Source organism: Pinus tabuliformis, chromosome 1_1 (assembly GCF_031772625.1).
Source record: "Pinus tabuliformis cultivar Carrire ecotype Pingquan chromosome 1_1, CPIR1, whole genome shotgun sequence".
Classification (NCBI taxonomy): domain Eukaryota; kingdom Viridiplantae; phylum Streptophyta; class Pinopsida; order Pinales; family Pinaceae; genus Pinus; species Pinus tabuliformis.
In genome coordinates, this window is record NC_142297.1 from 714,373,694 (window position 1) to 714,401,080 (window position 27,387).

The following is a 27,387-nucleotide window of genomic DNA, read 5'->3' on the forward strand; positions in this document are numbered from 1 at the left end:
GAAAAGTGGTTCTCTAAATTATTTATGACGGTGAAAGTGGGTTTTAATGTGTAAAACCCATACTACATGGCGTATTTCGAACATCCTAGTGGAAAATGGCTAGCTGATCACTTTAAAGGTGATAATAGATAGTTCCCCAGTGTACGAGTGTTAAGATCACATCGTATGACCAAAATACATTGCACATTCACATTCACAAGAAACCAAAGGGGTAGTCAAATGGAGAAAGCATGAGAGAGCCACTGCAGCATAGGGAAGAAATATAACCAAAGGAGGAAAAACCTATTGGCTAGAGAAAGTCTCATTTATTATTTGTACATGACCTCGATGAGGCGGGGGAGGCATACTCATACCCACTGAGACAACTCAGTACAAATAATAATAGTGCATCCAAAAATGTGTGTGAGAGAAATATAGTACATGATACATTATGTGCATGCATCAATGAGTTAGAAAGTAATACAATGATACAAATGAGTCCCATATACATACGTGCTTGAAATACGAAGTCCATGGCTAATAGAATGAGTGTTATTGAACGGAGTACATGGGACCAAATGTCCCCAAGTTGATGTCAGGGGGAGATCTCAACTAAAGAAGCCCTACTGAACTAGAAGGGGCTCTGAAGATATGAATGGGCCAACTGAAGGAGGGGCTCGTGTAGTGGGCTCTGCGATTCGCATACAACCTTTGATATTTCATGACATCTGAAAAGATTTGTTTTTGTAAGCTTGGGAGTACCTTTATATTAATCATATGTAAAGGATGTTACAAAGTATATGCTCGATGGCCTCAACCTGCCCAAAGGAAACTAGGTCTATTGACCACCAATCAACATCATAAGCCATCCAAAACATAAACAATTTGAGTATGTCCATCCAATATTTATAAGCTACCATATCTATCACCCATCTATATTTACTACTGACAATGTAAATGTTATCTAACCAGATCATAAAAACAAAAGACATAAGAAACTTTAAGAAATATCATGACTTCCCGGTATTCAATCATCATACGATGCTACCAGAGCACGGTCCTTTGCACTCATCCCTGGAATTTCATTTTTTTGCAGACTTTGTAGCTGTTTTTCCATGTGGCCAATGCCAACATTCTGATGGTACAATTGGACCTGTACTTACTGTATTTCCCATTAAATGTCCTTGATACTTGGCTCAACTTGTTGGGTTTGGTGGGGGCCTTCCAAGTTCTGGGTTTCCAATATGGCTCTCACTAGTAAGCTCTTCATTATCCAATATAGTTGGAATGACTGTTTGAATAGAGTCAGCCTTCCGCAGGTCTGTCCAAGGTCCATTACCAAAAGTGCCCATTCCTCTGTTGGAATCGATTATTCTGCCGCCTTGGCATTCAATTCTGCCTACCATTTCGAAATTTTGGACTTCACTTGCATCGGGGATCCAACATTATAAGCATGCAAGAGATTTTCCATGTTCTCCTCCCCTGTTTTCTTGCCTCTTCTATGTTTGGGTTTACTAGATGAAGCCATCGACGCTTTCCCTTTCCTACTATTCTGATTGTTGTCACAACAACACCCACGCGCCAGGCTCTACCTTCACCATGTTGTCTTAGACTGAGTCTCCAATGGCTGTAGTACCTCCTGCGCCCTCACCATAGTGAGGACTAGCAGTGTAGGAGTTGGAGGAGTTTGAAGTTTAGGTAGACCTGAAAGGGTGGTGCACACAGATGGTTGATTCAAATATTTCAGCCAAATGCAAACTTTACTGTCCATATATTTCTTGTGCGTGAAAATTTTGGTTCCACATTTCCTATTCTGAGGAATGAAAACACTTAGAACCCCACCACCCTCAACCTTTTCCTTTGGTATGGCAGAAGACTCGACTTTCACCATATCATTGAAATGGCTCAGATACATTATGTCGCCTAGACTCTCTAATAGACCCCGGGCCCATCCAAGCCTCAGACACCAAGAATTAAATCAAGCATTTATAGAATTGATAGATCGGATGCTAGTTGATGACCCTGACTCCCCATACATGCCCCTCTGGGCCGGAATATTTCCAAAAAATGTCAGACTCTCTAATCAACCCTAGACCCCTCCAAGCCTCAAACGCCTAGAGTTAAATGATTCATTAACTGAATTTACAAACAGAGTACTAGTTATAGACCCCAACTCCCCATACATTCCCATCAGGGCCAGTAGATTTCCATAAAAGACTAAAATCAGCATACCATATGTTAACAATGACAAACTTAACCCAATCCCAATTAGCCCATGCAATAACATCACCAAACCCTACCATTATGGCTTCATTACTTGCAGCAAGACCGCCATTTCATGAACTAAGAAGGCATGTGATACATACATGTAGCCATGCCTTGTCGTCATGTCATTAACGTCGCCTTGGATGCTCAGGTTGTGTCCCAGGTTTCCAATCCCATGAGAAACCTTTACCACCGCTCAACAGCTCCAGAGGTGAAACCACAATAACGTTTGCATGCAAAAAGCCAAACTCACCACTTGTAAAACTAATGTTACCATGCCCGAGGTTTGATCTACCACTTGGTTACAAGACGTCAGGTCCTTTAATGCCTTGAGCGTGTAGAGGCGTTGGGTGGGTCGCCCAGTTGCCTTGCCCCACAACCATTCAATTATTACTTCGATCCTTGGGAGGGTCTTTCCTCCCTTCACACCCCGATTGGGGGCCTTGATTGTCACTCATGTCTCTTTTCAGAATCTCCATCAAGGTCGCCATCCCTTCATCTTGGGTTTCCCTATCCCCGGAGACGTCTAGATCCTTTCTAGAGTTGTTGCACCCCCAGTTAGCCAGAAAATCAACAGCTATATTAACTGAGCATCGTACATGTACAAGAATGATGTATTCTATGTCTGAGATAATGTCTCCTATTTCCTGGATTAACCTCATTGTTCTCCAACTCTTACTTATCTTTTCCTAGTGTATTCCTTGATGAAGCGTTTTTATGGTGTTTATAACCAGGGTGGAATCTGCTTCAATGACCAGTTTTTGTATTTGTTCCCTTCTTGCGATTAATAATCCATGATTAATTGCATTGAATTCTGCCTCATTGTTAATCACAATGCCATAGTTTGATGCAAACAGTCAGACTACCTGGCCCTGGTAGTCTCTAAAGATACCTCTGAATCCCACCTCTCGAGGGTTACCTTTGGATACGCCATCAAAGTTCATTTTTATTAACTCCTCTGAGGGGCATATAAATTTCGAAGGTGATTGGATGACATCTAAAAATATAAAAATAGAGATAAGATTTTATTTATTTATGGGTGTAAATTAATTAATTTGTATGAAAAATAATATATATATATATAATTAAAAAAAATTATATTTGATAAGCAATTATTTTATTTATTTTTAAAATATCATTTTCATTAAATAATTTGAGAAAAATTCATATAATATCATTATTATTTTAAATTTATTTGTATGTCCAAGTACGTTTTACTTTTGATTTCTCTTTCCATAACAACTCTCTAAATCATGGAGATTTTGTACTCCATTATGTTAACATATCTCAATACATTGAGGTTATATTTTGCGTTCAAATAAATAAAAACACTATGATTACACAAAAATTATGGAATGTGAAGAAACATTTTTGTTATGGTTTTGGCAATAAAAGTTAAATGTTACATTATACTATATTATTGTGGCTAATACTAATAATAGTTACTTGTAATATTATAGCCAATTGATTTGAATAATATTATCATATTATTTTTCACCTATAACAATATATTTTGGAACCAAACCAACAAATGCTTAAGGAATTTAGTGATCTAATTTAACTATATTTATAATATATAAACATAATCTTCCAATGAGTCAGAAACATCATGGTAATTGACACATTTTATATCATTGGTATGTTACAATGATAATAGTCCCATGCTCTAGAAGTTAATTGGGTTGTACATATTTCTGTCTCTATGTAAACCATAATAATGGTGACGGTAGTGAGGTTTGTATAACAAACAAAGTTTGTATCAAACAACAACAAAGTTGCAACCCAACCTTCATAATAATAGTTCATTCACTCTCCATTTTATGAAATGTGTCAAGCCTCATGAGATTCAAACAAGAATGGACTTATTTGCATAGAAGTTGCTCCATCACATGTCATTTACACTTCAATTGGTAGCTTCCAAACCACATGCAAGAAAATTTGTAGCAAATTGGAGACTTGCTACGAAACCATGATCATTTCTAACATCATGTTAATGTAACATGTTAATACATGGGAAAGTAGATATTATTTCATAAAAAAATTGTGGTAAGTTTTTATATTAATTAAAATAAAATTGAAATAATTAAAAAATAAATTATCTATTCTAATAATGTATTGCTCTAACCAACTTATAATGTATTGCTCTAACCAACTTGATATTGAAGAATTGAATAATAAATTAGATATACATTTATTTGATATAAAATGGAATTTGATAATAAATTTAAAAAACAATTAAAACTACCTATAAACTTAAATGCATAAAACAAATGTCTGCAAACATTAGTGTTAGACTGTTAGACTTCTAGTTTATCAGTAATAATAAATTAAATGTTAATATAAATATGTTTAAAAAGAAGTATAAATAAAATACATTGAAGTTTAAGATAAATTAACTAGATAACTATGTTAAATAAAATAAATATTAAATTTTCATTTTATCACGTGAAAGTGAATTTTTAAAATGCATATTAATTTTTTTATTATTTTGTTATATTTTATTTTGAATCATAATTTACGGTTAATAAACCTAAAGTATGTTTGATTTTATACTTTTGTGATTCATACTGATTTTGATAATGAGTTTAGGTCGATGTTTCGAACCATGGTTTATCCTAAAGACAAAAGAGAAAAAAGCACTTAGTCAGAATATTTAAATAGCAAGAATGCATATGGTTCCAGAGTTACCTATTAAAAATTCGCTCTTAGGAATTAGTCGTTAAAATTAGTTGAATATATTTATTATTATTTTGTTATGTTTTATTTTAGTTTATTAATATTTTTAGTTAAAATAATATTGAATTTAGATGATTTAGATTAATATAATAAGAATTGAATATTTGTAAATATATAATTAAAAATAAATTTAATATGGTTATTAAAAAATGAATAATATTTCACAATTATATTTAAATATTAGATAATGTTTTAATAGAGTTGAAAAAATATATATTACAATGTAAAAATATAAAAATAAAAAATTAATAAAATATATATATATATATATATATATATATAATACAATTTACTAAAACATTCAAGTTTGTTTATCCAATTATGGAGTCACGGTTTAAACTTTGAACCCAGCGCGTTTCACGGTTTAACCATATAGGCGGTTATCTCGACAAATATTACTCTATAAGGATCAAAACCTTGAAGACTTTAATTATTTTTCATCAAATGTTTGGTATTTTCTTTACAGGCTTTGGTGACTTTTGATGAAATGTTTGGTATGAAAATAACAGAAAGTGGGAAAAGGAACCCTTTGACATCTTTATATGGATTACAGTAACCACAGTACTGTTAATGGCATATGGAGTATGGAGGTGTAATTTTTGTTTACTACTAATAAGATCATTAGCTTTTTTTTAAACAAATATACATAGTTTAAATCAACACAGTTATTAAAGTAATTTATTTATAATTTTTTTTATATTATTTAATATGGTTTATTAAAATATTTTATTTAAAGTGTTTTTTTATTACATAAAAAATAGAACTAATTACACATTTTTTATGAGGAAGTATTTGAAATGTTTTATATTTAAAAAAAAATTGATTGATATAAAATTATTTTATTTGAGATGGATATTGAAATATTTTATTTATAGTTAGCAATAATATATATTTATATATCTCTTTTATATCAAATTGAAAATGTAATTTTTTTGTTAATATTAGAATTTAAATATTTATCTTTAAGTGAGAATGAAATATCTTTATTATTATTATTTAATATAAACATTGATTTTTTTTTTTAATTTAAAAATTACACACTAAACTAAAAATATAAGATTTGTATTTTTTCTATTAAAGTCACAATTACCTTATTTTTAAATAAAAAAATCATACTGTTTAATATAAATATTGAAATATTTTATTTATTATTGAAAATAAAATAATTTTATTATTTATAAAACTACATATTTCTTTTTTTTATTTATTAAAAAATTTATTTTTATTTAAAAAAACATATCTATTATAAACTAAAGTAATTATTATACATCTCCCTTATATTAAAATTAAAATACACCTCTGGATACAATAAATTAAATAAATATTTTAAAGAATCAAATAAATATTATACTACCTTAAAATATAGGTTGTAATAAAAAATGCAATGTTACTAAACAAAACAAGATTTGGGGCCTCAGGGTGGGGTGGTGGCATTGACTACCAGTTAAAGGGGCAGGGAGTGGTGGTACCCAAGTGAAAAGGCATTGTGTATGGCTGACAAAATGCTTTGTCCTCATAAAATAGTTTGTATTTAATAAAACCAGTAGAATTGTCCTGCTTACAACCATATTAGATCTCAATTTCATAATCTTTGTTCCAATAGTGACCTTCCTAGCCTTTTATGAAATCAAAATTATAGTGAGCTCGGAAGGCTTCTCTCCAAGCTTTTTGAGTATAGGAATAAAATCTTAAATCAAACTAAATAATTTGTTTCTTAGGTCTGGACGTTAATAATCATCATCATCATCATCAATAATTTATTTATTTTTATATTTTTCATATATATTTTTTATATCAATATATAAATTTTAATGGTTAAAGATGGAGGTTAAAAATATCATAAGTATTATATTTTTCTAAATTTTAATAATCAAAATTTGAAAATTAATATTAAAAAATCTTATATAAAAAATTTAAATAATAAAAATTTTAATTTTTAAATAATACATTTCCCTAATGACCTATCTATTAAGAATCAACAACTAAGAAGAACCAACAATGAATATTTAATTGTGCGACCCCTCCCATAATTGTGCCCATGACTTCAGTTTAGATGTTGTCATACCCGTCATGTAGCCTCCTCTAAGTGTGCCCTTTGTCACTCATTTTTGTCCTAGTTGGTCATTTCAAATGGTCAAATTTGGGTGCCATGTGTCACACCAAAATAACATCACGTCAACCTTTGGTCCACACCATTACCATGTTGGTTGCGGACCCGATCATTGGCTTTAACCCCACACAATTTAGATTTTCCCCATTTTAATTATTTCGAAGTAATCCAACATTCCTATGCACCTAGGGAATTCAATAGTTTTCATCAAAACGTGGACCCCCTCCCATTGTTGACCTAGAGAGGGGAGTCTGTTATCACTATTTCTACTCCAAGTTCCACAGTATCCCATCAATGGCCACTATGCTCTCCATGATTCCAATGATTGTGATTGAAATGTGAATTCCCTCCCCCCACCTCTTGCTAACTTGTCAAGGGGTTTTCCTCTATTGGATCTTCATTTTTCAATAAGCGAGAACCCTCCACCACTGATTCATTTAAGGGTCCACTCCCGATGCTCATGCATACACTCCTCAACCCTAGTCATAGCGTGAAGTCATATGGCTTAATGAGGGTTAAGCCCTTTTCCTCCATAGCCATAGAATTTATCCCTATGGAATTATATATGTGTGTGTATAAATTTAGAGTTAGGCCTCTACCCTTAGCACTTAACTATAGTGCTTGACCACATGGGTTATGGGATTAAGTCTCGTCCTTCAACTATCAAGGATTTCAGCCTCACAATATATATATATATATATATATATATATATATATATATATATATATATATATATATATACATGCCTATGCATGTATATGAACATAGTGTTAATTTCTTCTAAGCTTTCGACCATGTTGACATTTACATATAAATTAAAATTAACAGATCTGCAGCTCAACCTTGGTCATCCTTCCAGAGCTCTTACACACGATACCAAGACCTAGTATCAATATATTCATGATAGATTTTGATAGTTATTTATATTCAAACAGGGATTTAACAACCTTTTCAAATTCAGACCATTTAGGCCATCTACTAGCACATAACAATTAGGAATTCATATGCCATTCAAAAAAAGAAATTAGCATAAAAAATCTCAGTATTATTTACTAGCATTCACCCATTATTTCATTAAAACACAAGTAAAGACCCTCTCTAATACCTTCTTCTTTTTTAAATAACAAATACATTTTCATTTACCTATGTATATTAATGTTATAGAATTCAACTCCCGGATGTGGTTGTTTAGGCACACAGGTACTATGCAGCGACCTTGGGTTGGCAAGTGGCGAGGCCACCTAGCCACCCATGCTTCCACTCAGAAGCATATACAGAAAGACACCGCCGATATTAATGGCACATTAATGAACTGTGCGAGTCGAGGCTTCATCAATTTGGTTTTTAAGATGGCCTCTTCAAACCGTCTTCCCCCCGATCCACCTCCTCTGAACTACAATTGTCTCCTTGCTGCTGCAAAGCCAAACTCGTGCATGACAATGGGGAGACGCTGCCAAGTTCTGCGCTGCACTGAGATGGTGGTTGGTGCACACTTATCATAGAGTCTTCTATGTTGCCTACAGACCGGTTCTTCAGTCTTGAATCTTAGGAACTGGTTCTTCGGTCTTGAATCTCTGCTTTGAACCGTTGATTATAGGTCCTTCTGTTCCCATTGACCACTCATTCTTTGGCACTACTCCTTCTTGTCCTCGTTCGCTCAATTTTGCCCAAGTGAGCATGCCTCGTCTGTGTCATCGAATGTGCTGCAGGAAAGGCAGTAGTAGAGGAATATCTCCCCCCTCCTTGTCCCTCTCTAACTCGTCCCCCTCTGACTCATCCTCCCCTTCGACGGCTCATTTCTTTGGACGCTACCCAGCCACTCACAGCGGTCGAGGGTGGGCTCAGACTGCAGGTCCTCAGCCTATTGACGCTACTCCCCAGCCTCATGTTGCCTCTGTATCATCTCTGCAGCCCAGTCATTCTGCACAATTTCAATTTCGCTACACGCTGGAACGTCCCTGCATAATAGCGACTATCTTGGTGGCATTTAGAGAGGAGCCACAAAACTCTGAAGACCCAGCCCACAATACTCAGGCGCAGAACACCACCAGCAAGAGAAAAGCCCTTCGAAGTAGCTCAAGGATGCACAGAAGCAACGAAACAACGAAGGGACGCACAAAAGCAACGAAGGGACGCACCAATCCAGGCTGCTTCAAGAACATGGAAGAAACTCTGAGAGACAAACAAGATGCAGAAGATGACATGGAGGCATACAGGTGTCTGATAGTGGAAGAACCTCCTCCTCCTAACGACACCTAGCTGGTCAATGTTTTTCAGGTTCTGGGTTCCTGGCTCCCTACTATGGGTCTATTCTGGTGTTTTTTTTATATAATGTTATTAATTTTGATGATTGTTCAAAAAACTATTCCACTCTAACACTATAGGCTGTTACCCCTACATGGGCAGCAAACTCTTATAGTTTTGGACTGGTTTCCCTAGTGCAGACAGTCTCTTTCCAATCTTCTGTTGTTAAACATGGCATAATTTGGGGCTTGCTCTGCAGAGGTCGATGCCTCCTTGTACTACTTTTGTTACATTAATAGAATTAGTCCAATTTAGAAAAGAAAAAAAATTATTATAGAATTCAACATATATATATATATATATATATATATATACACACACACACACACCATATGTGGGCTAAACATCATCGAGATGTTCAATTTATTGTGCTCAAAAGGCTTTCCCTCGCGGATTTTCTCAGACTGCAATTTTCATGTAATTATTTTAGTTCTCTGCTCTAAGACTTAGAGTTTACTCAGTATGAGAAAAAATTCCTGTGAACTTTGGATCTCTATCACTTACCATTACCTTATGAAAGCCATGAAGGTTATGGCTTTATTTTATAAACACTTCTTCCACTTGTATTGTTCGATGTAAATTTCTAGGCAGAAGAGTAAAAAATATAATTTTATATGGTTGGTGATGTATTCTCCTAACAAGAAGAAAAGAGTAGAAAAATATGTTAAAATCGTATAATCTTTAGCTTCAATCCTTAGATCTGCATAAAACACTTATAAACTTGCAAAAGAAACTAAGAAGATCAAAAGATCTATATAGCAAAGTTGCATATATAACACCCAATGGAAAGGAACTTTTTTTATTAATAACATTCACATAGGAAGAAGAATGTAGACACGGGTCTCTAAAGCCCTCATCCACAGGAAGATCAAAAGATCTATATACCAAAGTTGCATATATAACACCTAATGGAACCTTTTTTATTAATAATATTCACATAAAAAAGAAGAATGTAGACACGGGTCTCTAAAGCCCTCATCCACAAGAGGGTTCTTTTGATATCCCTACACTTTAGTTGGCTATTTCTCTCTCTTGAAAATGGAAGTTGAACTCATGGAGGGGAGCTCGAAAGTAAAAATATTAGATTAATGATGATGATAATGATCATATGTAGAGAGTGAAGGAAAACTTCTCTATTTATAATAAAATGCTAGGATGGGTCTAGATTTAATCAAATAATAGAATATTATTCGACCAAATCAAGATTTATCAGTATATTTAGGATAGGAAAATATTGATGAAATGGTGAAAAACCTTTATTTATTGAAGAAACTAAAAAAATGATGATTAATTAAGTTAATTAAGAAAAGTTGTTAAAGTAATTAATAAATAAAAATGACTTATTAATTACTTTAAGAAGATATGGTCAAAGCAAGTTAGAAATAATTATTAAATAATCATTTAATAATTATTTCACGAAGAAATGAAGAATAATAAATAAATAATATTTAATTTAATTATTTATGAGTAATGTGGTCAAAATGTGTTAGAAATAATTAATAAATAATTATTTAATAATTATTTCAAGGGATAAAGGTCAAATGTTTAAGGAATAATAAATAAACATTGGTTTATTTAGTCATTCCTATGGATATCCACGGGGTCTTAGATAGACGGCGATCGGGTGCATTTTTAAGACACTCCTAGATGTTAAATCAGTGATTCAATTCCATACCATATTCGGGTATTATTCTTGGACATGGACATAATGCAGCCTCATCAATGCTAAACATAAAATAAAATAAATATTCCTTTGTATGGGTGAAAATATGTTAATTATTTTCACAAAAATAGGTAAATATGAGAATAAAATGAAATTAATTAAATTCATTCCTCAATTATTTTCAAGTGGTTAAGAAAATATAATTTGGGTCCCTAAGTTATTTTCAAGTGGTTAAGCAAAAATAATTGGAGTTGTCTTTAGTGCGACTTTTTGGGAGTCTTTCTGCTGGGTTTTTCCGTTCTAGTTTCTCTAAAATATGGCAGGAATTTATTGAAATCACAAGCTTGATGGGTAATCCCTGTACAATCGAAGTTCCCTAGGGGTTTTTCAAGGTGTTGAATCCATATATATAGTTAAAAAATCAGATTAAATAACACAAATCAAAATTTCACTTCAAAATTGTTCCGCCAAATTTTGGCACTGGAAAGTCCAAAAAGTCGTACTAAAGACAAATTTTTAGGAAAAATGGTTCTCTATATTATTTCTGAAGGTGAAAGTGGGTTTAATGCGTAAAACTCATAGTACATGGTGTATTTGGATCATCCTAGTGGAAAATGGCTAGTTGGTCACTTTAAAGGTGATAACAGATAGTTCCCCAATGTACGAGTGTTAGGAGCACATCGTATGACCAAAATACATTGTACATTCACATTCACCAGAAACCAAAGGGGGAGTCAAATGGAGAAAGAATGAGAGAACCATTGTTTCATAGGGAAGAAATATAACCAGAGGAAGCAAAATGTATTGGTCAAAGAAAATTCTCCTTTATTATTTGTACGTGACCTCAATGAGGCAAGGGAGGCATACTCATACCGCCTAAGATAACTCAGTACAATAATAATAGTGCGTCCAACAATTTGGGTGCGAGAAAAATAGTACATGATACATTATGTGCATGCATCAATGGGCTAGAAAGTAATACAATGATATAAAAGAGTCTCATATACATATGTGCTTGAAATACAAAGGTCATGGCTAATACAATGAGTGTTATTGAAGGGAGTACATGGGACCAAATGTCCCCAAGTTGATGTCACAGGGAGATCTCAACTAAAGAAGCCTTACTAAACTAAAAAGGCCTCTGAAGATATGAATGGGCCAACTAAAGAAGGGCCTCATGCAGTGGCCTCTACGATCGACATACAACCTAACCTTTGATATTTTGTGACATCTGAAAATATAAAAATAGAGATAAGATTTTATTTATTTATGGGTGTAAATTAATTAATTTGTATGGGGAGATCTCAACTAAAGAAGCCTTACTAAACTATAAAGGGCTCTAAAGATATGAATGGGCCAACTAAAATGGGCTCATGCAGTGGCCTCTACGATCGACATACAACCTAACCTTTGGTATTTCGTGACATTTGGAAATATAAAAATAGAGATAAGATTTTATTTTTTATTTTTTTACAGAAACGGTTATGATATTTCATTAAATGTTTGGCAAAAATCCATAATTCTGGTTACAAATAGCAAAGCTTGTTTCTAGGCATCTCTTTAACAAGTGGGACATAGCATCTATGCTTGTGAATCGCCTCTTTTTACAATTTATCAAATGAACTCTTGCTGCTGATTTCCCGAGCTTATGAATGCATACAAATTGATTCAATAAAAAGCAGAAGAACATAGAAGTTTAGGGAATTGGGTCCCAAGAGGTTTCATTATCTCTGAGAATTGTTTTGGAAGCTAACTAGACTGCCTTATTTGCCTCTATGCCTGCTTCTTTGTTGTTGTTTCTCAAGATATGAAAAATTTTCAAATTTAGGAGCTTTGTCATGCCTTTAATTCTTGTGATTGTCCTTGCAAGTCGTAGATCTGCTAAAGATGCGTTGGTCGCCATTGCTTTGATGATGACCTGGGAATCACCGAAAACTATTGCCTCTATGTGTCCCAGCTCTTTGAGCAGTTTGATCCCTTGAAAAAGGGCCATCGCTTCAGCTTGTATGCTTGAGGAGTGGCCCAGTCCCCACACAAATCTATGTATTGATGTTTTTTTTGTATTTATAATGAGCCCTCCTGTGCCAGCCATTCCTGGATTTCCTTTGGCTGCCCCGTCAAAGAAGAGAGAAGGGAGTGTTTGTTTGGACATCCAAGATTGGAATTCTTCTTCGTTTTTCTTGATTTTCCAATTTTGGAGAGATATAGATGAGGTTTTTGAAAATTGAGATTGAGGGTTACTCGCAACTCAATATCCTGCTGGCTTAGATTTGTGTCATCACTTTTGTCTCTTATCCACTCATTTAACTGACCTTTCACTGTATTTGCTACTAGTCTAAAGTCTTGTTCCTTATTTCTGAAAATCCTTCTATTCCTCTCCAACCAGGTTTGCCAGCTGATGAATTTAGGCAGAGCAGTCCATGCTGCCTTAACTATCTTGTTTTTTGGATTTGGGCCTGGATACCTGGCCATCCACCCAGCAAACAGGTCCGGGACAGAGTGGGGGAAGGTGAACATAAAATTCGATGATCCAAGAAGCTCATGCCAGATTAGACCTGTGAATTTGCATTCCAACGTGAGATGAAGAGCGGATTCCGAACTTTCCTTACATAGTGTGCATCTTGATGGCCCTAGAATGCCCCTTTTCTGTAGCCTGTCGTCTGTTAGAATTTTTTGATGGCATAGCAGCCAGCAGAAGTGGTCAATTTTTGGAATAGTAGGGAACTTCCAAATGCCAATCCAGGGGGCAGGATTAGGAGGCACGTGAGGTCTCTCCATGCATTTGGCATAGCCCTGAGCCACCGTATAGCCTATCTGTTTCTGTCCCCAGCCTCTCGTATCTTTCCTTCTTGCGTGCGACGGAGCCAGCCCATGCAACATCATTAACAGTGCATCAAACTCTGAGTGCAACGCAGGTGGGACTGCGATCTGTTTCCAGCCCGACCAGCTGTCTCCACTCTAGTTCGATATGTCCCAGAGCATTTTGATATTGGCTTTGTCCATCCACGTCCTCAGCTTGATCCTGAGACCCGAGTCTACCAGCGGAAGCCTGTTCATGATGCTATCATCCCACAGACTGATGTTTTTACCATTTCTTGGTATCAAGTAAGTGTGGTTTCTTATAAGAGGGCAAATTTTAATGCTTAGAGTGCTAAAGGGGGTTCTGATTTGATTTTTGGGCTCCTCCAGACACCGGAGTCTTTTTCCTCTGTAATATTTCCTCCACAGAGCTAATTGAAACCATCATGGATTTGGAACTATGATTTTCCAAATCAATTTGGCTCCCATAGCTAAGTTTTGCATACTAATATTTTTGAAGTTCAATCCTCCCTCCTGAAGCGGTCTGGAGACTATTTCCCAATCGATAAGAGGAATTCTCATCTCATTATGTTTACCTCCTTTCCAGAAAAATTTCCTAATTAGCTCCTCCATCCTCTTAATGATTCCCGCAGGCACCAAAAGAATAGAGAATTGGAATAACGGCAGGCTGCTAAGCACGGATTTGATGAGCACTAATTTTCCAGCAATGTTTAGCCAGGAGGATCCCCAGGCCTACATTTTTTCTTTAAATTATTCTATCTGTGGAAGTCAATCCTTGCTCAAAGCCCTCTTATGAAAAATAGGCAGCCCAAGGTATTTAAAGGAGTTCCAAGATGCAGAAGCTACAAAGCCTAGACATCTGGCTATAGAACTTGCAGAAGCAGCAGAGATATTCCTGAAGTATATATGACATTTACTCTTGTTTAATTCACTACCCAAAACTTTACAGTAGTCCTCCAGCACTTCTTTAAATTTTATTGTAGAAGGATGAGTTGCAGCCCCCAACAGCAAGGTGTCATCTGCAAAGAGGGCGTGGTTGATACTCTTAACCCCTCTTGCTATGCATAGGCCAGCTATATCTTGGTCTTGTTGCTTCTTATCTAAATAGAAGTTGAGGACAGAAGCCTGCAGCACAAAGAGGAGTGGTGAGAGGGGGCACCCCTGCCTCAGCCCTCTGGACGCTTTGAAGAAGTCAGCAGCCTTGCCATTCACTAAAGGAGCAATCCAGGGTTCCGAAAGCTCTGATCCACTTGATAAAATTTTGACCAAACCCAAGCTTGTGCAAAACATCAAACAGAAAGTTATGTCTTACACGATCAAATGCATTAGCTAGATCTATTTTAATAACCATACCTTTTTATTTTCGATGGAGGCTGTAATGGATTGCCTCTTGGACCAGGATGAAATTATCTACTAGCTGTCTGCCATGTATAAATCCACCTTGATTCTCCGAGATGATTTTGGGGAGAATTTTCCTCAGCCTGTTTGCTATTACCTTGGTAATCACTTTATATCCAATGTTACATAAGGATATAGGGCAAAATATATTAAATGATTTTGCACCTTTTTCTTCAAGAATGAGGGCGAGAAAAGCTGAGTTTATGCAACCTCCAATTTTTTGACACTCTTGGGACTTCTGGATCATTTTAAAGAGCTCCTTCTCGATGATCTGCCAGCAGGTCTGAAGAAATCTGGGTGTGAAACCATCAGGTCTCGGGGCTTTGTCAGGATCCATTGCAAAGAGGGCTTCCCTAACTTCATTTTTGCTGATTTTGCCTTCAAGGGCCTGATTCATTTTAGTGGTGATGAGGTTGGGAACAACATCTAGCAGATTGTCATTTTGGCTAGCCTCCATGTCTTCGTTGTACATCTTCTCAAATTGATTTGAAGCTACCTTCTTAATGTTTCCAAAATCCTTTAAGGTGCAGTTATCTTTTTTGATTTTAGAGATAGAATTTCGGGTTTTCTTGGCTTGAGCTTGCTTGTGGAAAAAATAAGAGTTTCTATCGCCAGCTTTGAGCCATAAACTCTTGGACTTGAGCCTCCAGAATTCTTCTTCTGCCAGACAAGCCTTATGGAATTTATGTTGTAACTGATACTCCTTGTCCAGCTCTTCTTTGGTGATTTCAACAGCTTCTAGATGGAGGTGTTGCTTTTCTAGAACGCTTTGAATTTTTTTTCTTTCATCAGCAGGATTAGGTAAGGTCTTAACCCAGCCTTTCAACATAGCTTTTACTCTTCGAAGTTTTTCCTCCCAAACAAAAAAAGGGGAGCCCTTGACTGGATCTTTCCAACAATCTCTGACCTTTTGCATGAAGTCTGTCTCTTTAGTCCATAGAGAGCTAAATCTGAAAGGGATAGGCCCCAGGTCTTTAGAAGTCAACAGCTCTAGGCTAATGGGCTTGTGATCTAATACATTGCTATGGAGAATACGCATTCTTGCCTCTAACCCAAGAAGCAGGAAGGAACTTTGAACAAAAAATGTATCAAGTCTTGCCGCTATGTGACCCAGCCCAACTCTCTTATTTGACCATGTGAACGTGCCAGTAATCGGCTTGATATCTAGCAGGTCCCAGTCTTGCATGAGGTCTTCCACCCATTCTCTTGCCGGATCTCTAACGATGCTACCTCCTCTTTTTTCTGTTGAGAGGAGGGTGAGGTTTAGATCTCTGGCTATGATTATGTTTTCCAGATTCTCTAGATCTGCCAGGCTTTTGATGGAGTCCCAGCAGTTTTTTTTCTCACCTGCATTGTTAGGAGCATACACATTGAATAGACAAATAATCTCCTTAGATTCTAAATGCTGCATTTTTAAAAAATCCAATGGGTATTCAAGGACTCAGAGATTAATGAAAACTTATTGGTGTTCCAGAGAAACCCAAGCCCTCCCTATGCTCCATGGGCAGAAATTTCATGCGCTCCACTTTTATTCCAAAATTTTTTGCTTGCTTGGAGGAAATTTGTGTCCTCCAATTTAGTCTCCTGGATGAAGAGGATATCTAGGGCTTCCAATCTTATTAAACTATTCATTGCTTCTTCCTTAGTTGTGGTGCCCATTCCCCTACAATTGCAGGAGACTATCTTCATCATTTATTTTTGCTATGGTGAGCTCCCTTGGAGCCCGGGATTGAATCCTCGTCATCTTCAGGGTTTTTGCCAGGAGTTTCTCTAACGTTGGCTGGCTGCCCTGAAGCTTGTCCTTATAAGTTTATTGTTTTCTTTTTCCTTAGCAGACTTGTGTCCCCTTGTAGATCTTCTAGGAAAAGACTGTGATCCACCTATTTCCCCTTCTTCCTCCAATTCCTCGGACTCTTGGGTTTCCTCCTCCTCTTCTGATATCCTCCCTTTGGATCTCTCTGATGCACTTTTGGTGAGGGGGGAGGCTTTAGCTGGAGAGGCCTCCTTTGGAATTTTTGTCTCCTGAGTGGTCATGATTTCAGATCCAAGAATCTTGAATTTATTCCCTTGGCCTTCCATGGGTGGTTTCTGGGTAAGATCTGCTTGAGGAGCTTTAGCTTTTACATTTGAATTCTTCTTGTGAGAAGTTTTGGAGTGCTTTGCCTGATTCCATCCATCTTCCCTCCCTTTTTCTTCCACCCCTTTGGACGGGCAGTCTATGGCAAAGTGTCCATAGATGTGGCACTTCCGGCATTTAAATGGCAGTTGTTCATAATCCAGTTTCTGTAAATGAATCCAGGGACCTACAATTATTTTGAGGACTTCCGGTAGTCCGACCTCCAAATCTACCTCCACACAGATTTTGGCACAGTCATACTGATCTTTGCTATTAGCCTTGTCTATAAATTTGCCAAGGGTATGTCCTATGTGCTTCAGAGAGTCCCAGTTCCAGCAGTGAACTGGAAGGTTGGGGAGTCTCACCCACACCGGTACCGTTGTAGGCACATCCACCGCCGGATCGAAGTCTGGCGTCCATTTGTTTAAATACAGACCTTGGGAGCCCATGAAGTAAGGGCCATTCCGAAAAATGAGATTGTTGTCCTCTTTTGCAGAGAACTCAAACAAAAAATATCCTCTTCTGAGGAAGTAAGAGGCTACCTTGTCTTTTATCAAAGGTGCCCAGTTCCTGGCAACCCAGTTCTCAGTTGATTTCGGGGAAGGCCAAAGTGCTGTAAACTGACCAACCAGAGCTCGATTTGCCAGAGACAAGGCTACTTGGATCAGTCCTTCTGGCAGAAGAGCGATCTCGAGGATATCTTCTAGTTTTTTCACAAACTTTGCAGCTTCCATGCATTTCTTCTTGGGCAGAGAGGCCAGCAAGGTTTTGAAGGCCTCAGCGGCAGAAGGCGGAGGAGGAGAGGGAGGCCCCTATGGGGGAGTCAGCACCTCCATGGTGGGCTAGCAGACCTAGCCGGGCCGGCCGCGGCCTGCACCAAAGCCTTCAGCAAATGCGCGCGCAGGTTTCAGAACCTGCAGAAAGCGGATCCTGCAGGTTTCAGTGCGCGCAGATTGCGGATCTCGCAGAAAGCTTACTTAGCGAATTGAGATAAGATTTTATTTATTTATGGGTGTAAATTAATTAATTTGTATGATATATATATATGAAAGAACAATTATATTTGATAATCAATTATTTTATTTATTTTAAAAATATCATTTTCTGTAAATAATTTGAGGAAAATTCATATAATATCATTATATATTTTAAATTTATTTGTATCTCCGCCATTATGTTATACTTTTCATTTTTCTTTCCCTAACAACTCTCTAAATCATGGAGATTTTTTTACTCCATTAAGTTAAAACACATCGATATATTGAGTTTATATTTTGCATTCAAATACGTAAAAATGTTATGATTACATAAAAAAGTTCATTTTTCTTTCCATAACAACTCTCTAAATCATGGAGATTTTTTTACTCCATTAAGTTAAAACACCACCTAGATATATTGAGTTTATAATTTGCATTCAAATACATAAAAATGCTATGATTACATAATTTTTTATGGAATTATTTTTGTCAAAGATTTAGCGATAAAAATTAAATGTTACATTATGCTATATTACTGCAGCTAATATTAATAATAGTTATTTGCAATATTATAGCCAATTGATTTAAATAATATCATCATATTATTTCTCGCTTATAACAATATCTTTTGAAACGACACCAACAAATGCATAAGGAATTTGGTGATGTAATTTAACTATATTTATAATATATAAACATAACCTCGAATCAGCCAAAAACCACATGGCAAATGACACATTTTATATTTTTAACATGTTACAATGATAATAGCCCCATGCTCTAGAATTCAATTGGGTTGCACATATTTCTATCTCTATGTAAACTAAAACAATGGTGGTGGCAGAGAGGTTTGTATCACAAACAAAGTTTGTATCAAACAAGAACAAATCTACAACTCATCCTTCATAATAACAGTTCATTTACTCTCCATTTAATGAAATGTGTTAATCTCATGAGATTCAACCATGAAATGGCTTATTTGCATAGAAGTTGTTTGATCACATGTCATTTACATTTCAATTGATAGCTTCCAAATTAGTTGCAAGAAAAATTGTACTTGCTATGAAACCATGATCATTTCTAGTACCGTGTTAATCTAACATGTTAAGACATAGGAAAGTAGATATTATGGCATACCAAAATTGTGTTGATCTTTTAATTTATTAATCCTACCAACTTGATATAGAAAAATTAAGTAATAAATTAGATATACATTTATTTAATATAAAATAAAATTTGGTAATAAATTTAAAAAACAACTAAACTACCTATAAATTTAAATATTTAAAACAAATCCCTATAAACATTGACATAGTGTTAGACTTAGACTTCTTGTTTCTCACTAGTAATAGATTAAATATTAATATAAATATATTAAATTTTTTTTAATAAAACTTAGTTTAAAATAAACTAACTAGTAATATATTGAAGTTTAAAATAACTATGTTAAATAAAATAAATATTAAATTTGTATTGAAGTTTAAGATACTTATGTTAAATAAAATAAACAGTAAATTTGTATTTTATCATGTAAAGATAAATTATAAAATAAATGATAAATTTATTAATAGAGTTTAGGCTTCTGTGATCCATATTAGGTTAGAGAAAGATTTCGGCGAAAATCACATGGAATGTCATTTGTCGACGCGTTTCGAACCAACCAGTGTGGTTCATCGTCAGGACAAGTTGAAGAAACAGATCTAGCTTAGCATGTTATATAGACCGAGCAGAGCCTCCAACGGCTAGTTTGACCAACCGCTAATATTGACCAAAGGACCAGGATCAAAATAATAGTTTATTAATAAATAATCAAAACTTAAAGATCAATTATTTTTAAAAGAAAATTAGTTGCAACGGACCGCTTCTACGAATAAATTAAGTGAGAATAAGAGTTAAAAGTGAATGAAATAACTAACTGAATAAAAATAAAATAATAATAACAAATTAAATAAATAAATAGATATAAAAAACCCGAAATAAAAATAATAAAATAAATACACAAACAAATAAAATAAAAATAAATAAAATAAAAATGAAATAAAATAATAATAATAAAAATAAATAACTAGATATGAATAAGAGTTAAACGTGAAGAAAAAATAAATAAATAATAATAATAATAATAATAAAAGTAAAAATAAAAATAAATAATAAAATAAAAAGAATAACAATAATAACAATAATAAAATAAAAAATAAAAAAAAATAAAAATAAAGTAATAATAAATTAATTAATTAATTAATTGATAAAAATTAATAATTAATAATAATACTAATAATAATAATAGTTAAAAGTGAATAAAAATAACTAACTGAATAAAAATAAAATAATAATAAAACACGAAATAATAATAAAAAATAAAAATGAAATAAAATAGTAATAATTAAAATAATAAATAAATAAAATTGAATAACTAAATAGGAATAAAACATAACTAAATGAATAAAAATAATAATAATAATTAATAAATGAATAAATGAATAAAATAAATAAAAATAATAAAAATAAAAAATAAAATAAAACTAAGAATAAAAATAAAATTAATTAAAATTAATTAATTAATTAATTAATAATAATAATAATAAATAAAATAACTAAATAAGAATAAAAATAAAAGGGAAAAAATTAGATGTATAGAGTAATGTATACAGCTAAATAACATAAAAATTGTGTGTTAAATAATAGAGGTAATACAGAAAAACAATATAAGCAGAAAGGAAATAAGTTACACTGAGGCCCTTAAATAAAATAATCAAAAAAATAGGAAAGGCGATTAGAAAAATATAAATAAATAATAATGACAATAAAATAAATAAATAAGTGAAAATAACAATAAAAACCAAAGAGATTGTCTTTGAGGTAACACTCTAAACTTGAAGCTAACTCACCTCGTTCCTTTTCTTGCTTCACACATTTTTCAACACTCCTGCTTAACTAGGGAGGTATTCATAAATTCTATATGGACATTCTCAATCTGAAGAGACGGAAAAAACGACTAGGAGGAGAGGGCTGGGACCCAACACCCACTGACTTTCCAACCATCCTCTCTATTGAGATTGCTAGGTCTCTTTTCGATCTCCAGCGCTTCCCTGAATTTTCGATGATGGAAATGCGGAACCTTAGCAATAACACTCGCTTCTTCGATACAAACATGATGATTGGTTTTCTCCGCATGTTCAGCCAAAGCGGAAGACTTAAATCTCCTATGCTTCAGATCCGCTGCGTGCTCACTAATCCTCTGATTAATGGAACGACCAGTCTCCCCAATATAGGGGGTCCCACAAGAACAAGGGATCAAATAAACACCTTTCATATCTTTAGGGTCGATGGGATCCTTCACTAATCTGAGAGACGAACGAATGGTGTTCAGGGGCCTGAAGGACACCGGGATACTATGTCTCTTGAGAATCCTACCAATTCTATCAGTGGTCCCTTGAACATAAGGTAGAAGGACACCAGGAACACGATCTTTTGGCTCTCTTTTCACCAGAGAATTCTTGGAAGCTTTAAGGAAAGCCCTATGACCCATGTATCTACTGTAACCATTCTCCACAAAGACATCCAGCAAATGGGATTTTTCCTTCTCAAAGCTCTTCTTGTCCGAGATCCTCAGGGCCCGAGTAGCAAGGGTACTAAGAACCCCAATCTTTGACAAGAAGAGCTCACACTGAACAGTAAGTCTTGAATTCTAAATTAAACAATAAATAAACAAAACGAACATGGTACGCCACATATAAATTCTGCGACACACATGAAGGTGTGGGGAGAAATTTATAAATTCTGCACACAAGGGAAGGATGTAAAAATATATTCAGAAGAAGAGTAGGAGCAAGAGAAAGCATGGAAAATACGTGGGCTAAACTTCATTGGGATGTTCAACTTATGGTGCTCAAAAGCCTTTCTCCCAAGGATGTTCAACTTATGGTGCTCAAAAGCCTTTCTCTCATATTTAGAGTTTCTAACTCAGTGTGAGAAAAACCGCCCATCTCACACGCCCTTCTACCGCCAAACCAGACGCACGTTCTGGCAGTTTGGCGTTATCGGCCATCTGTGGACGTTAACTGCTTACGACGACGGGTTCTTGTGCTACCAGACTTTCCTACGACCTTCAACAACTGAGAGGATATTTCTGGTGTTCAATCCTCTCTCTCACAACGATCGATGGATGGTGACGGCGCCGGACAATGACTGCAGCGGGGGAAGTCTCTCGGAGATTGCCGGAATCGCGTTCGATCAGAAAAACGTTGTACCCAAGCTCGTCCTGTGCTAGAAGTCGATTCCGTTCGATTATCATTCTGAAAGAACCACTTATGTTTACAACTTCAAAGAGTCAAGGGAAATTAGTAGTAAGTTAAAAATTGGCCCACCCTTAGATTGTAACGGTCAAATTGTGAATGGGCGTCTATTGTGTTGGGTGATGGACTGTGTGCAGATTTGGTCCATTCCATACATGGTGCTGCTGTTTGACTTGGAAGAAGAGGCGTGGTTGGAGCCAATCACGGTGCGCTACGAGTTGTCCGCTCCAGTGTGTATTGCAGAGCATGAAAATGAGGTGTGTCTAGTAGGCGGCGGCAACACAAATGGGAGGATGGATTTAAGGGTTTGGAAAATGGATAAGCTCCTCAAAATTTTCAGAGCAGAGGAATTCATTCCAGCCCCACCTTCTAATTCGTTGTGGAAACGTCATGATTATTGTGTAAATTTAGAATTATATAATATTATGGGGGAACCATTATCCATCATTAAGGACAGAGCTAACTATAGTGGATTAGAAAAGAGTATTAAAAGTGTTATGAAGAATGTGAGAGGTGTTGATAATAGCGATGTGAATGTTAAAATCAACTTAGTGAATTAGAAAACAGTATCAAAAGTGTTATGAAGAATGTGAAAGGTGTTGATAACAGTGTTGTGAATGTTAAAATCAACTTAGATCCATCTTAGCTCTAAATCTACCAAGCATGGCAGGATCCATTCCTCTGCTTTGGCAGAGCTCGCAGATAAATCTAAGCATCACATCTGTATTGATGAGGCCCAAGTCGTTGCTAGGGTTAGTCATTTCCATCATTGTAAATTGAGGGAAGTCTTAGAAATTGAAAAAAGACCAATAATTTGAATAGAGACAATGGTTGGAATATTACTAGAAGTTGGGTCCCTCTCATGTCCTCCTAGTTTTTTAGTTTTTTTTTTTTTTTTTTGTATTTATTTTATTTACTTGTTTATCTATGTAGGTATTGGTGTCCTTTTTATAGTATTTGTTGTTGATTTATTCTTCATTAGAGTTTGTTTTCTTGACCCTACCTGTTTTCTTAAGAATTTTATCATGTGATTTATTCTTAACTCCTTTTAATATATATATATATATATATATATATATATATATTATTTATTTTTACTTGTGTATATTTTTGTTTTATTTTATTTCCATTAATTATTTTTATTTATTAAATGATCATGTCTTTTTAATTCATTTTTATAATTCTTGACTTCCCTTTTTATATGGACTCTGATTGTTTTTAATATTTGATTTAATAAATTAATTTAAATATTATTTTTCAAAAATTAGTCGTTTAATATAGCCGTTACTTATTAGTATTTGTTTTTAATAATTAATAAACTAATATCATAATTTAAATATTATTTTTCAAAAACTAGTTGTTTAATATAGTCGTTACTTATTAATATTTGTTTTTAATAAAATAATAAACTAATATCATAATTTAAATATTATTTGTTTTTAATAAATTAATAAACTAATATCATAATTTAAATATTATTTTTGACAAACTAGTCGTTTAATATAGCCTTTACTTATTAATATTTGTTTTTAATAAATTAATAAACTAATATCATAATTTAAATATTATTTATTCAAAAACTAGCCGATTAATATACCCGTTACTTATTAATATTTGTTTTTAATAAATTAATAAACTAATATCATAATTTAAATATTATTTTTCAAAAATTAACCATTTAATATAATCGTTACTTAATAATATTTGTTTTTAATATATTAATAAATTAATATCATAATTTAAATATTATTGTTCAAATATAGTCGTTACTTGAAAAAAAATTGTTTCCACATTGCTAGCCTTTGCCATAGTCTACTTCTTCATCTGGTCTTGATGATGAACCACAGTCGTTGGTTCGAAACGTATCACCAGAAATTTCTCTTATGTGATTTCTACTGAAAAAAATTTGCTTAATTCATTATGTGATCCTTGATGATGAACCACAGTCGTTGGTTCGAAACGTATCACCAAAAATTTCTCTTATGTGATTTCTACTGAAAAACTTTGCTTAATTCATTATGGATCATAGAACCCTGAATACATAAACATGAAATTAATTAAATGGGTTCCTCGGTTATTTTCAAGTGGTTAAGCAAAAATTTTTTAGGAAAAGTGGTTCTCTAAATTATTTCCGAATGTGAAAGTGGGTTTTAATGTGTAAAACACATACTACATGATGTATTTCGATTATCCTAGTGGAAAATAGCTAGCTAATCTGATGCGGGTGCATCTAACCTGGGTCAATTGTTTATTAGAGGAGTTAGTTTGTAAAGTTAGGATTTAATTAATTAATGTATTTTTCTAATAGTTTTAAGAGAGAATGATGATTATTGTAAATAGGATAAGATTCGATAATATTGTGGAAGGTTGGAGAAGATTATGCATTAGTTAGCTCTTATCTAGGGATAAGAGATTAAATGAGAAATGTTAGGGATCATGAGAGATATTTTGGGAGTTAGTTTAGGGATCTAGAACCCACCTATGAGGCATGTATTATGTGAGTGAGTGTGAAGAATGAAGAAGTTAGTTTAGGGATCTAGAACCCACCTATGAGGCATGGAATTATTTCTGAATGTGAAAGTGGGTTTTAATGTGTAAAACACATACTACATGATGTATTTCGATCATCCTAGTGGAAAATAGCTAGCTAATCTGATGCGGGTGCATCTAACCTGGGTCAGTTGTTTATTAGAGGAGTTAGTTTGTAAAGTTAGGATTTAATTAATTAATGTATTTTTCTAATAGTTTTAAGAGAGAATGATGATTATTGTAAATAGGAGAAGATTCGATAATATTGTGGAAGGTTGGAGAAGATTGTGGATTAGTTAGCTCTTATCTAGGGATAAGAGATTAAATGAGAAATGTTAGGGATCATGAGAGATATTTTGGGAGTCAGTTTAGGGATCTAGAACCCACCTATGAGGCATGTATTATGTGAGTGAGTGTGAAGAATGAAGAGACATTATTATTTTGTTTATTAATTAATTATTTTTAAGTTTATATGCCTACCTACTTTGTTTGGTAGTTTGGTTTTCAGTTTGATGTGTGTTTGAAATATGGTTATTTGTACCTGCATCATATTATTTTGTTTATTAATTAATTATTTTTAAGTTTATATGCCTACCTACTTTGTTTGGTAGTTTGGTTTTCAGTTTGATGTGTGTTTGAAATATGGTTATTTGTACCTGCATCATAACTTTGGTATCAAAGAGAGTTATGAAGCTCAGAGATTTGATGGCGTGATTGTTCGTATGGATAACTGCGAGTTGTGCGCATCACATTGTTGCATATCGAATGGATGTGATAATTGTGCAAATAATTCTGGGATCAAAACTCGCATATCACATGTGGGATTGATTGTTTGAATTTATCATATTCCAGTGATATGATAATTCATATATTTGAAGAAAATCCTTTCAACGTATTCCGGAAATGAAGATGCATTTAATATGAATCTCACGAAATCGCTTAAAGGCTATGAGATCGTGTCGGATGGAGTTGTTCATAGATAGAGATTCTATGTCAGGGTTTGTAGAGAGACCAATAGTTCTCCTAGCCAAAGGACTGTGATAGGATCGTGACAAAGGAGATTGAAAATCAAATTAAGTGCACCGAATCTGAGGTTGTTGTAGATCAGCAGAGAAGCTCGAGGCCTTCAATTTGAGCCTTTAGTTGACTATTATCGCTTGATATTTTCCAAAAAAAAAATTCTGAAGAGGAGGTTAAAGTTGTTGGCACTCAATTGCGCCTTCGCTAGCTGGAAATGAATGAGCAGTGTTTGAATCATGGGAAAATCATTACCAGGAAATCGTTGTTCATCTATTCAAAGATCGTCGAGGGAATATGCCTGCGTGTTAAGAGCCATGGGGTTATTTAAAAGCGTGACTAGATTAAGATCCCAATGATTCGTTGTTGTCCAAGATCTATTTTTTAGCCAATTCTTTGTTGTGTGTGCATAAACAAGAATCTTGTTTATTGGACGTCCAGTCACTCTAGCAAAGATTGTTCTGGATACGTGTCATTACACAACATCGCCATCCTTGTGCAATTGTGTTTCCTGTATCACAATTTGGAGGAAATCAGGTTGATCTAAAAATATATGTCGAGAAGGAAGTAATAACAGACACGCGTTGCATGGTATTTATATGTTGCGAATAACCACATAGGTTATTGGCCAACTCATTGTTTGATATCCTTTCTCTTGGTTTTGTCTATGCCCAATTGAACGTTGGAAGCGTTATTACTGAGATCGCTTGCAGGCTTCATATCTTTTTATAGCGATAGTTTGAGATCACCTCAATATCCTTGCCTTTATAAGCGTGACACATTTTCCATCTCATTGCACGCTCAGAGAAAGTGTGTGTGAGACTTTGTTGCTTCACATCACTGACGGAGACTGAGAGGAGGACAATAATGAGTCCTTGAGCTTTATCTTCTCTATCATCGTAAACTGTGTCAGGCTTGTAGATTGAAACTACCACATTAAAGAAACATCTACAACAGAAGGCCAAACAGGGAACTAGAGAATATGAAGTTTAAGAAGCAAGATAGAACCTAACGAGCAGTCGATCTGTCGAAAGAGAAGAAACCGACTTAATGAATTTTTTCTTTAAATAATTGAAAATATATCAGTATATTGGTAGTAAGTAGGAATTTAATTTTCCATGAAAATTGGAGATTGTATTATTTCATGTAGTTGTAGAAAAATTTTCCAAGAGGAGTA

At 34.4% G+C, this 27,387-nt stretch overlaps 1 protein-coding gene across 1 annotated transcript in view; it reads right to left on the reverse strand.

Moving 5' to 3' along the window:
* LOC149215872 (uncharacterized) overlaps positions 1-18,126 on the reverse strand; it is a 56,919-nt gene extending 38,793 nt beyond the window's left edge. Inside the window, exons 1-2 of the mRNA XM_089389751.1 lie at positions 17,244-18,126; positions 15,374-16,623 (exon numbers count right to left, since the gene is read on the reverse strand). Of these exons, the coding sequence (XP_089245877.1) occupies positions 15,374-16,623; positions 17,244-18,126 (2,133 nt within the window). The remainder of the gene's footprint in view (positions 1-15,373; positions 16,624-17,243) is intronic.
* Between the last annotated feature and the right edge of the window lie 9,261 nt (positions 18,127-27,387).